This window comes from Dermacentor andersoni, chromosome 7, assembly GCF_023375885.2.
Source record: "Dermacentor andersoni chromosome 7, qqDerAnde1_hic_scaffold, whole genome shotgun sequence".
Classification (NCBI taxonomy): domain Eukaryota; kingdom Metazoa; phylum Arthropoda; class Arachnida; order Ixodida; family Ixodidae; genus Dermacentor; species Dermacentor andersoni.
Window position 1 is genome coordinate 175,907,621 of NC_092820.1, and position 12,252 is coordinate 175,919,872.

At 44.7% G+C, this 12,252-nt stretch overlaps 1 protein-coding gene across 6 annotated transcripts in view; it reads right to left on the bottom strand.

Annotated features, from left to right (window-relative positions):
* The window catches only part of lin-52 (DREAM core complex component lin-52), a 53,209-nt gene extending 43,597 nt beyond the window's left edge, over positions 1-9,612 (bottom strand). Inside the window, exons 1-4 of one of the 6 annotated variants that reach the window (XM_055071669.2) lie at positions 9,479-9,612; positions 9,056-9,130; positions 8,876-8,910; positions 5,251-5,317 (exon numbers count right to left, since the gene is read on the bottom strand). In XM_055071669.2, the coding sequence (XP_054927644.2) occupies positions 5,251-5,317; positions 8,876-8,910; positions 9,056-9,069 (116 nt within the window). In that variant the 5' untranslated portion in view covers positions 9,070-9,130; positions 9,479-9,612. The other 5 variants (XM_072289412.1, XM_055071666.2, XM_050180181.3 and 2 more) reach the window with 5 other exon arrangements.
* Between the last annotated feature and the right edge of the window lie 2,640 nt (positions 9,613-12,252).

A 12,252-nucleotide genomic window follows, 5' to 3' on the forward strand; every position in this document is an offset into this window, starting at 1 on the left:
AGAAGACATCATGACCTAAACTTGATACCCTACCACGCAGGTACTAACATGTTCAAATTCAGCTTTTTTCCCCGCTCAATCGAAGACTGGAATTCATTACCTGGGTCCAGTCGCTCATCCCAAATTTTTGCAACCGCCATCCTAGATGCATAATCGTGCTCACCCATGCCCGGCAGTATTTGTATAACTTCTTGTGTATTTTCCTGCATCGGTGCTCTTTTGTAAAAGTGTTCACTTGTGTTTACCGCTGTATACTCCAATGCATTTTCTGTACCTTTTCTCAACCCACTCCTGCTGTAGCGCAAATTGCGCTGCAGTATGTATAAATAAATAAATAAAAACCCTCGACCTTTGGTTGGAGTCGAACCCACCTGCTTTGGTGTTCATTAAGGCAAAGTTATTTAAAGGGACACTAAAGGCAAATATTAAGTCAAGCTTAAGTGATAGATTAGGGCTTGACAATCTCTAAGGCGTCAATACTATCGTAAACAGAACCTTTGAGGTAAATTGAGGTAAATGCAGGATATTATTAATGACTCCCCCGGGCCATTCAAGCACTTGCCCGATGACAAAAGCATTCCTCATTTAAATTTTGTCACTAGGACTCAACCACTCGTTACAAAAACATCCTTGTACTACATTATAAGATGAAAGAAAATGCTACTAGTACAGTTCTATTTCATTTATAAAAAAAAACTCACTGACAAAGAAGCGGGCAGTCAAAAGGTTTCATTTTTGCTAGACTCTGCGCAGCCCGTGCTTTCACATTTCAGTAGTTTCGTTATCACACAGCGCTGGTTTTGATAGCTCACGAAACTTGCACAAACTGCAAGTAGCAGAGAATTCAAATTCCATGTGATGTCACAGGTTGCACGAATGGTCCATGCTACTTGGCCAAAAGCAGCTGCAGCGGTGAATCACCACTCTGTCTCGGTTTCTCTATGGCAAGAGACTGTACTGCTGTCTGTTAGGCGCTGTTTCACTCACCGATGGCAGCAAAGGGCGGTGATGGCGCATGCAACGTCGCCACTCACAGTTGGGTGGTGGGAGATTTGAATTGTGGTAAAGGCATTCAGACCGTTCAGATTCAATTTTCTCGTTAACGAAGTATTTTCCTGGCATGAAACAAGCCTTGCAAGGTTTCCGGAATGGCATTTAACCATTCATGTTGACTTAGTATGTGCCTTTGGTGTCCCTTTAAGGATCTCGAACCAGTCGAACCCTTGACCTTTGGTTCAAGTCAAACCCATGACCTGTGGGGTTAATTAAGGCACAGTTAATAAAGGCACTAATACCCATGAGCTTAGGTGGGAGATATGGGCAAACCAGCCATATCTCCAAGTTGGATTCTACTTGACATTGTGAAGGTCAAGAGTCGAACCCACTACCTTTGGTCTTAAGGTGAAGTGAATTAGGGCACAGTTAATTAAGATATAGTTAATTAAGGCATTCAAGCCCACGACCTTTGGTGTGAGTCAAACTCTTGACCTTTGGTGTTTGTCGAACCCACTTGGAGCTTTGGGTGAACTGGCAATACCTTCAATTTGTATTCCAATTAACATTGTGAAGTTCGAGAGTCGAACCCACGACTTTTGGTAGGAGTCGAATCCACAACCTTTAGTGTTAGCAAAGTAACTAGTTGGGCTTGTTAGTTGAACACAGTGGAAGGCTACAGCGCGAGAACCGACAGAGACAAAGGAGACACGCAAAGTACACAGACCTCGCTGGTTAATGTGACCAACCAACGTTACGGTTGATCACATTAACGCCTTGCGAGACACAGCCGTCATTTTCACTTTCCGGTGCACATTTCGCAACTTCTCTGACAAGAGTCAGTAGACCACGACAGTCTTTGTTAGGTTCCATGGCAAATTTTTGCTCGAGCTGTAAAACTTCATGCAAATCCCGCACTTTACACACTTTTGTGTGCCTCCTTTGTCTCCGTCGGTTCTAGCGCTGTAGCCTTCCACTTCGGTGTTAATTAAGGCGAAGTTGATTCAGGCATTCGAACCCATGACCCAACGTGGAGATATTAAAAAATTAAATTATGGGGTTTTAGATGCCAAAACCACTTTCTGATTATGAGGCACGCCGTAATGGAGGCCTCCGGAAATTTCGACCGCCTGGGGTTCTTTAACGTGCACCTAAATCTAAGTACACGGGTGTTTTCGCATTTTGCCCCCATCGAAATGCGGCCGCCGTGGCCGGGCGTGGAGATATGGGCGAACTGGCCACATCTCAAAGTTGGATTCTAATTGATATCATGAAGGACAAGCACCAACCCCACTCACTACCTTTGGTGTTAATTAAGGCACAGTTAATCAAGGCACTCGAACCCACGACCTTTGGTGGGAAAAGCAAGTAATAAGAAGTAACAACACATTAGAATGAAAATCTCAAGCAATGTAACGAATGTCTCGTGAACATATGCTAAACTGTCAACTTTTTTTATTGCCCTTGCATCCTTTTATATGCATGACAGTGATGTGACAAAGTTATAATTATTTGAGGAGCTAGAATATTTTGGTTGTTTTACTGCAGCTAATAGTGGCCACTGCATTGCATCGAGCTAACAACACCACAATGAAGAGTGAAAGGAAATTATAATAGCCGCCTTTCAATTCAGTGTTATGACATCCTGCATCTAGAGTCTGCCGTTTCACACATGATCCTCATCTAATACTAGCTTTTGTTTTGTAGCAGCAAATCAAAATACAAAAGGCAAGATTTAATTGCGAGGCAAAATGAATTCCTCGTAGTGGCATCAGAACCACATATTAACGGAACACATCTGGCCACATAGCCACAAAGCAAGAGTCATGCATTTAACACAAGTACCATAGTGCAGTTATCATAATATGAAGCGTATGGTGCAATATGACATGAGTGCATGCTTACAATTCTTCTTTCTGCTGCTAAGTGATGTTCACTCCACCCTGTATGTTTCATGTTATCAGAGATAGCACAGTGATGCAAGTCACTTCAGTGTGGTATTCATGTCTCACTGCTACAACTTCATTTGTTTAAAACAAGGTAAAATGCTTTTTGTGATGTACTCAAAACACGAAATGATAACAAAATTGATAATAAAATGCTTTTGTACACCATCAAAAAATGCAAACCACCATTTACGAAGAAACAGTCATAAAAGATATTCATACTGTACACGCACATGTAAACATATAGTGCATAGCAGGTGACACGCAGCGCAATGCACACTATATGTGGTTCAACCAGTGCCTACCAGGCTGCGACATGCTCAATCTCGTGGCCAATACCTAAAAGTAACAAAAATTTTTACGTCCTATTATTACAAATTATCTTTATTTATTTGTGTGTTCGTAAACTGCAAATAATCGTACAGAATGATGGCACATCGCCTGTGAGCAAGGAAGCGGAGCCATTAGCCGACTAAGTGCCGCCATCTTGCAAGTACAAAACCAGCCACTGTACTGCACTCCAGCCGACAGAGTTTTTGGGATGGCCACACTAACGATGCAACATGCACCCCTGCCTGTATCAGCTGATTTAGTCCATTCATCTATTGGTCAAACACATGGGTGGCGATGGTTTCTTCCGAGATGCCTCCCACCCCTGAGTAACAGAAACAGATGTCAAAGCTATGACATCAAAGCTTTCATGCTTTATTCTGTCACCGGCAGGAAATTTTGCAAAATAAAAAGGCATCCGTGGCATTTCTTCAGTAATAAAAAATTGTGGCTGTTTTTAGACTGCAATGTCAGCATTTGATACAGCAGCTATTCCGCTGCCCCATCTGCATGTCTTTCGAATTGCTCACCCCATCGATATCATCTATCACCATTGCTGATGTTGATACACAGTAAGTGGAGGAGATTTCGCAGATTTAAAAAATTATGTTTTAAAATTTCCAGACGTATCCCAGATTAACTTTTGCAGGCATAGATGCTTCACATAGTAAGCTTTCCATCACCCCTAAAGAAAGGGCAATGCTGGAAAATGGTTGTTGCTCACTTTAAGTGCAGACAAGAAGAATTTGTGCATCAGAAACAGAAATACCATATTTACTTGATTCTAACGCGTCCTCAACTGTACCATGCACCCGCTTTCCATGACAAAAAAAAAGGGGGGAAGAAAAGACCGCCCTCAATTTTAACGTGCATCTGTTTGACGCGGCCTAAAGAAAGAAAAGTCTTTTACAGTACCGCGCACCTCATTCTTTCATACAACAATACAACTTTTTCTCATTTGCAAAATCAAATATTCACTCCCAATACACTAAAGTTGCAATAAATAAATGTGGCAGTTTCGCTCGAAAGGCGAAGCATCGATTACGATAGCAAATTAGTAGACAGATATACGAAAAGTAAGGGTAGCAGTTTTATTGGCCGTATGAACTTTTAAACATTCGCTTACTAAATTAACAAGCATGGTGTCACGTGCGCATAAGAACAAATGAACACGTCTCACGGAATGACCGGGGAAACTCTTTATCAAAATGATGAAGTGGGAAAGTGCGTTGGCAGGAGCGAGCGAATTAACCTTTGTGTGGGCTCTCGCTTCAATGCGCAATAAGCGACAAGAATACAGCACGGTGCGCCTAGATGCATTAGACTCTCGTCTCCATCGCAGATCACTTTCAAGATAGGGGTCTAATGGCCACGCTGTACGTTGCAGCCGCTGAAGTAGAAAGTAGAAAGCTTAGCCTGTCTGTGCAAGTTTCGGGAACTCCGAACGCCGGTGATGCGGCCCAATTACTGTCTGTCTCCGCACACGTGATCACTTTCCTTTTAATTGCGGCCTCGCGATGACCTCAGCATGTCTTTGCAGTCGGCACTTCAATGCTGATAGAGTAAGTGCGAAAAACGGGGAGACGGATGGTGCGCTAACCTAAGCATACATACTACAGCACATGGAGAAAGCTACGGTAGCTAGGCCCAAAGCGTGTGCGAGGTGGCTATTTTCAAATGCCGATGACGATATGGTAATGCAGATTTAGGGTCATACTCGATTCTAACACGTAGGCTATTTTTGGACCCGTTTTATTGAAAAAAAGTGCGCGTTAGATTCGAGTAAATACGGTACTACACCACTGTGACAACTTCAACAAATCAGTAAGGTGAATGCTACCTGAGTGTTGTAGTTCCATGTAATGAAATTATAGAATTATATAATAGCTAGTGGTGCCAAATTTCCTTGAAGTTGGCTTTTAAGGTTGCAGACCAAAAGCTTGTCTTTCCAAAGCTCTTAGCATCAGTGCTACTATCTCACCTTGCAGCATGACTAGGCCGTCTTCGTCCAGAGCCCACTTTGGCTTTGTGCTCCTTGTGTGTGCAGGCTAATTTTCAGAAGGGGAAGTGTGGTAAAATCAATTAACAACAGCGAGAAGCAAAATGTCCACAGAAGGCACATATCAGCATCCTACAGCTTCAAAGCTGTTTGCAGTGAAAAGTGAAAAATTTTTAAACATCATTTTGGTAGACCCACTTTAGAATAAGCAGTTCTAAGGTGAACTCTTCTACTAAGGAAGGCAAACACACAGCAAGTTTCTTTTCTGCAGTATTCCTGCACGCATTGTTCTTAGTTCAGTGATTGGCCTGGTCCCCAATCTTCCCTAGATATAAAATTCTTCAATAAGGCAGAACTTTAAGCTTTGCCTGGTTTCCAATAAAAGCAATGCAAGAAAAAGTGTCAGGACAAATGATTTCTCTCATGCAAAGCAACTAATGCAAACTGCTGTGGTGCTGCACCTGCTACAAAGTTGCAGCACTGCATCAACTGACCTTGCCTTGTGTTGCTTTGCGACAGCCCCTTCTGTCACAAATTATGACGGAGTGTGCTTAAACCCTCCAAATTTTATATATATATATATATATCGACACACACACACACAGGGTGCCCCAGCTAACTTGGACCAAGATTTTTAGAATACCTAAGAGCTCTACAGAAATCGTACCGACTGCATAGTAGCCGTAGTCATATCTACTTACGGCCAGTATTCTTTTCATCATTAAGTAATACTTAACTGCTTTTAATTAATGAACTTCTTTAATTATTGCTTGAATCACAAATATATCAATTACAAAGTTGTAGGGCACCTCAAATAACCTCCGAATCAAGCATTTGTTTAGTGCTCAGCTTTGTCTCGTTGGTTTTTCCGAGAAAAAACAAAAGCACACGAAACATCCAAAATACAAAATAGATATGCGCTCATGCGCCGCAACTCAAGCGCTCCCAAGCGAATAGCCACGGATACATGGCTTTACCAGAGGTGGCAGCTTGATACAGGGCTTCACGCTATGTGATGGTTGCGGCATCAAGAGAACACGCCGCGGACGCATTGATTAGCGTAGTGGAGCCTTGTACGATGCGGCGATAAGAGAATGCAGCCACTATATTATACCACTAGCCATCACATCAAGAGCTGAAGTATTTGCTACAATTAGATGCACTGGTTATTATTGATATCAGGGCCTTCCGGCACAATAAAGAATACTAATTAACAGCAGTGGTAAGGAGAACACATCAAACTTCTCATCAAACATAATAGTGCATTTCTTGAAATACAATTGTTTTGCATTACAATCTGTACTGAAGTGACATATCTTTTTAGGTTAGAACAGGGTTATGTTTACATTCAGCACTATGTTCAATATATTCATCTTGCCATCATTAGTTGGAATATTCAATACAGAGTGATGCCGAGACTAAAAGAGATAAAAACAGTGTGGCTTTTTTGACAACGGTGCGAAGAAACCTAGAACAGAACTGGAAAGGCACAGCTGGCATCATAAATGGATGGGGCACAGCTTCCACAAAAATATCATGCAAATCCCACGCACAGTGGGAATTTATGAAAGCGAAGCTTTCTGTGCTAGTTGCTTTGATTGACGATAATTATCTGTGTTGTTGACGGTGAATGTTTAATTTCTTCAATGTTCAGTCCAACCTGAAAGTGGTGAGTTGATGTTAAACGTTACCTTGCGTACATCACTACTGTTTGTCTGCATAGTACACGGAACATCCATGGAGAGGTGTTTGCTTGAGGCGTTGTCAAGCACCATATTTCATAACCTCCGAGAGGGTTGAGCAATGTCATTGCCTCACATGGCACATTGCATCGTGGCAGAAGTATCAAAATTGAATTGGATTATGGGGCTGTATGCGCCAAAACCACAATCAGATTATGAGGCATGCTGTAGTGGTGGACTCCAGATTAATTTTGACACCGAGATGTTCTTTAAAGTGTCCCAAAATCTAAGTGCACAGACGTTTTCTATTGTGCCCCCATTAAAATGCGGCTGCCGAGGTCGGCATCAAATCCACGACCTCTGGCAATGCCATAGCCGCAAAGCTACCGCGGTGGGTGCAGAAGTGTTGATTTGACGGTTGACCGCTTCCGTAATGTCGCCTGGACCCCGCGGTGCACTTTAATTAATACGGCTCTGCTTCTGCACGCCCTGTGTAATTTGTCAGCTTGACATATCGGCATGGTGTTTATTTTTCAGAAATAACAGGAACGTACTGTACGGTATGTTGAACTTAAGCTTATCCAGTTTCCCCGCAACCGTTGACATGTAATAGTAGGGTTTCCTTGCCTTCTCACGTCACCTCCCCCCACCCCTTGTATGGGAACTGCCTCTTCCACTCCCTCTTCTCTACAGTTCTATCTATGTCCCCTCTGGACCTGCAGGTTAGTAGAAAGGAAAGCACTGCAGTTTCTGCAATGCTTTTGAGGGAGGTCATGGATAATTACAGCTGTCAAGAGGGTAATGTGGCGACGCCTAGGTAGCTCCAGAGGGCACTGTGCACAGTGGGGTCCAAAGGAGTTTCTTGCATCACCTTTCTTCTCTGAGTACCCCGTGCTTGTATCCACATGCTCTGACCCCCCCCCAACGCAGTGTGCCAGACAGCAGCAGCAGCAGTGGGAAAGTCGAAGGAAGAGGCAAAGAAAGCTTCGCTTTAAAAGGGTGATTTATTTTCAATGCGGGCATGCAGCACCTAAATGAATGGAAGACAGCACTGGTTGCACATAGCAGCCATGCATTGATCCTCTCAAGTGCCTCTATGTGCACAGATTTCAGGAAAATACAGAATTTTCGCTCATTTTGTGCTCCATAAGTTAACAGCGATAGTATGATCATACACATACAGATTGGCAAAGGCAATGCTGATGTAAAGGAGACTGGGTGAGTCTGTATACTTGCAACGGTGAAGGTGAAGCACCCTGTTCATGACATGGAAAGAGATTTCTGAGAAGATACTGGCAAGCTAGTTGGTAGGGCTTTGTAAACAAATAAGCGCAGAGCCCTCACTCACCTGCTTTTTTTCCTATTGTTTCCTTTTTCTGCCTCTTTGCTTTTTGTACACCCAGCGTCAAAGTATTGGGGGGCACGAGATTTGAGAAAAAGCTGAATATCTCCGCAACCTTAAAACGCAGTTTGGTATTTGCATTTCAGGCTTCAACTAGAATATGTTAACAACATTGCCATATTCAGTTTTACTGGCTACTGCTACAAGCTGCTCGGGAATTGAACGGTTTCGGCAATCCCGTGGTCCTTAAACTTTTGTTGCTGGTCGTACATGGCTCCTGATGTTCATAAGCTACAGCCAACTTGCTCTGACCACGAGTGCAATAGGGCCCATAACCTGATTTATTAAAGAAAGTCTACAAAATGCTTGGCGGGCATCATATACAATGTTAAAATGCTGTAACTTGTGTGCACGCGTGGTAAACACACATGAAATGTTAGGTAGCTACTAATACGTAGACCAAACCCCAATAACAGAATCCCAGTGCTGATATGATATGCTGTGCAAAAGGCGGTTTGCAGCCCTTTCGTTTTGATAAACTTTCGCCAACTGATTCACCTAAGCTAATGAGAGAAAAACTCACCGAAAGGAGCGCAGCGAATTCCATAACTCCAGGTACTGCAAGAAACATGCACACGAATTTATGCTTATGCACCTCCTATTTACTCTCAGGAAATGTGGCTACGTAGAAAAACAGAGCTCGCTGTCATATGACCACAATTCGCTTATTTCGTTGGCTACGCATTCGAGACGGAGAACTCACTTGGCTCGGGCCATAGCTCAGGTGACAGCCGCCCATCCAACTGTTCTTCGCTTAAAAGAGCCATTTCAGAGTCATCTGAAAACATAGGAAGGGGTTACAATCCAACAAGAAAACCTTGCATCACGAGCATGTAGGGAAAATTCTGTCCCAAGTATAACGGAACTGCTCTCAGCAGCAGCGGTCGCTTGACTAGTTACTGCGCCGGTAGTCATAAGCTCCCCTCAAGAAGCTCGCCGGAACACTGTAGGATACAATTCTCATCCTGAAGCAAATAACCGCGCGACGTACGTTAGAAAACAGACAAAAGGCGCCACCATCACAGCTGCGAGAGCAACAAGCGTACAAATTTACCTCCATTGCTACACGACGCCATCATAGAATAAAGAACCAACTTTGCCATTTTCCACTGCGGAAGACACTTACCAGGGGCCGCCACCAGCCGCAGCGTTGTGCGTGGTCCATTTGTTTTTGTTCGTTTTCTGCATAGAGTGAAACGTGGTGAAACCACGAGTGAAACTCAATGGTTTTCTGCTAAGCTTGGGTGCAAAAGGACTTTTGAGAAGCGCTGGATAAATACTTGTACGTTTCGCTGTTTGTGAGCGCACCACAGTTACACCTCATGCTACCTATAATGTGCTGCATGTTTGTAAACAAACGAGCATGGCGATGGATTGAGTGCCGGTAAAAATAGAGCAGACGACTACACTGGCGCTTCTGCTCTGAATTCGAGCTATATTTGCCTTTGCCAACCAGCTTTCAAAAGGCAAGCACAGTTTTCTGCTGCAAAGTTTATTTGTTTCTTTACTTGCCTTGAATCAGTTTCCTTAGGGGCTCTTGCATTGCCCAGGGAGCGCTGCGAATAAATGGATAGATGTTATGAGCGTTCCCTTTCGAACGGGGCGGTGGGTTGCGCCACCAAGCATGGATAGATGGATGGATGTTATGAGCGTCCCCTTTGGAACGGGGCGGTGGCTTGCGCCACCAAGCTCTTGCTACTATGCTGCCTAATATCCTACCTAGGTTAACCAATGAAAAAAAAAAAACCCACTATGAACTACCACGTCCAAATTTTCTGATACCCTATTGCGAACTGTGCTTTTGTACGTCTCCGTCTTTTGTCGTTTCCCTACTTTTCTTCCACCAATCCTCCAATCGCCTCTTACTGATGTCTATTGCGGACCTGTTTGCTTTACCACTGCTCCCGCTGAACCCAAGGGCTTCAAGGAGGCCAGTGGTGCCTAAATCGACCGCTGGATAGACGTCTTCACATTTTAATAAAATATGCTCCGTCGTTTCCCTAGCTTTACCGCAGCAAGCACATGCTTCTTCTTCCTTCTTATATCTCGCTTTATAGGTGCGTGTTCTAAGGCATCCCGATCTCGCTTCGAAAAGTAATGAGCAAATGGTGCTAAAAAGCGCCCTCTGCCCTGTACTGGGTAGTACCAACCTCGGTCGTCTGCTTCGGAAAGCACGTTTACAATATGGACCCGCCACTTTCGGTTTTGTTGTACCACGGCTTGCAGCGAATATCGGGCGCAGATTTTTGCAGGGGTCGCACGCTGCGTAAAGGCAATAAATTATGCAACGCCGAATACGTGTACGCTGTTCAAGAAATAAGCGGCGAAGTTTTAGCGCGGTGTCAATCGCAAGTGAAGCGAGTCGCGTACGAAGCTAAACTTCAGGTAATGTTTGCACGCTGCTAGATTCAGGAGCACAAACACGAAGAAATGCTTGCTATAAATGAATTCACAGCAGCGATAAGCAGACATCATGTGTACGGAACTGCTCGAGCTCACGACGGTACGCGCCGTGACGGCAGCGGTCTTTCGACATGCCGCGAAACTGCGGGCCTCCTGCAATCTTTGTTGACTGCATGCCGCTAGACAAGTAGTTATGCCTGCACTGTAGTAGCGGCTATCTGTCCCATTAGCAACTGATAAATAACTGGTGCAATGCACATGAGCTAACAGTAACGTACGTGGGAATCGCGCTGCAGCGCGAGCTCGTGCGCTGCTCGCTTGATGTAGCTTTTAATGACAGCGCTCGAACATCGATGTGCTGCAATCAATACTACGCTGCGCTGCCTCAACGTGCTGGCTTGAGGGCAAGGATGAGCACATTTAACTCTCTAACCTGTGTTGCTCGTAGTGGGGTCGGGAATTGTCCCCGAATCAGCCCGACCATCTGTGCTCATTTGCACACACCTGGTCACTTCACCACTTCGCACCGGTCGAATTGTTAATTGTCGCTGTGGCCGGGTCTCGAATCGTGAATCACTAGCCATGCCTGCTGCTATGTCGGTCTGCCGTCGAGACTTTAGGTGCAAAAGACCGAATTTTAGAACGCAGATATAATCAAGCAAGCTTCAAGACAGGCGAAACAGTTAGCATGGCGTGAAGTTTCGCTTACCCAGCGCGATGAACTGCAGCTATCCAGCGCGCCTGACGCTTCGCTTCGTGAGGACTTGAACAAAACGGTAGAATCTGATGTTGGGATTCAAACCTTCTTGTTAATGGCAGCCCACGACGTAGAAGTAAAGACGCGGTGACGCTTTTTCGAGGCTGAGCTAGGTCTCTCCGGATCAGCGCTGCCGATTCCTTCTGCCTCCAGCATTACGTCTCACGGAGAGTCCGTTTTCATTAAACTATAGGCTGCGGCTAGGTCGCAGCGTGGTCTGTGAGAAGTGACGAGCCTTTTCGCGCTCGCAACAGGGCAGAAAAAAATCCGAATCGACGCAAAACTCAGGCTGGAAACGTGCTTCGCCATAGCCAGGGCTCAATACAAGTTGGTACTACCGAGATAACGTTTCGCGCGCCGCCACTATGCGCTGTTACTATACCTCAAACTCCAGCGCAAGGCGCCCAGAGGGTTTCTACACGTTGGATGATGGCAATTATACATCGATAATTTCACGCGTGCGCTGGCGAGCGTGCTTTTGGATGACAGTGACTTTAGATTCTAATTAAAGTAGACGCCGAGCCGCTACGGGGCCCCTCAATGACCGAGGGTACGGAGAGCGCATGCTAAAATATGGGGAGATCACGCAGCATTATAGATTGGATCGTAGACTGGTATCCCTGCCAGACCCGAAATTAAATAACAGACAAGCAGTCGCATGGAGTGCCACGCGTCTGCACGTGCCAGGGGTGTATAAGATCGGCTGTCCGCTATCGCGAACAGAAAATTTTTTATGTGAG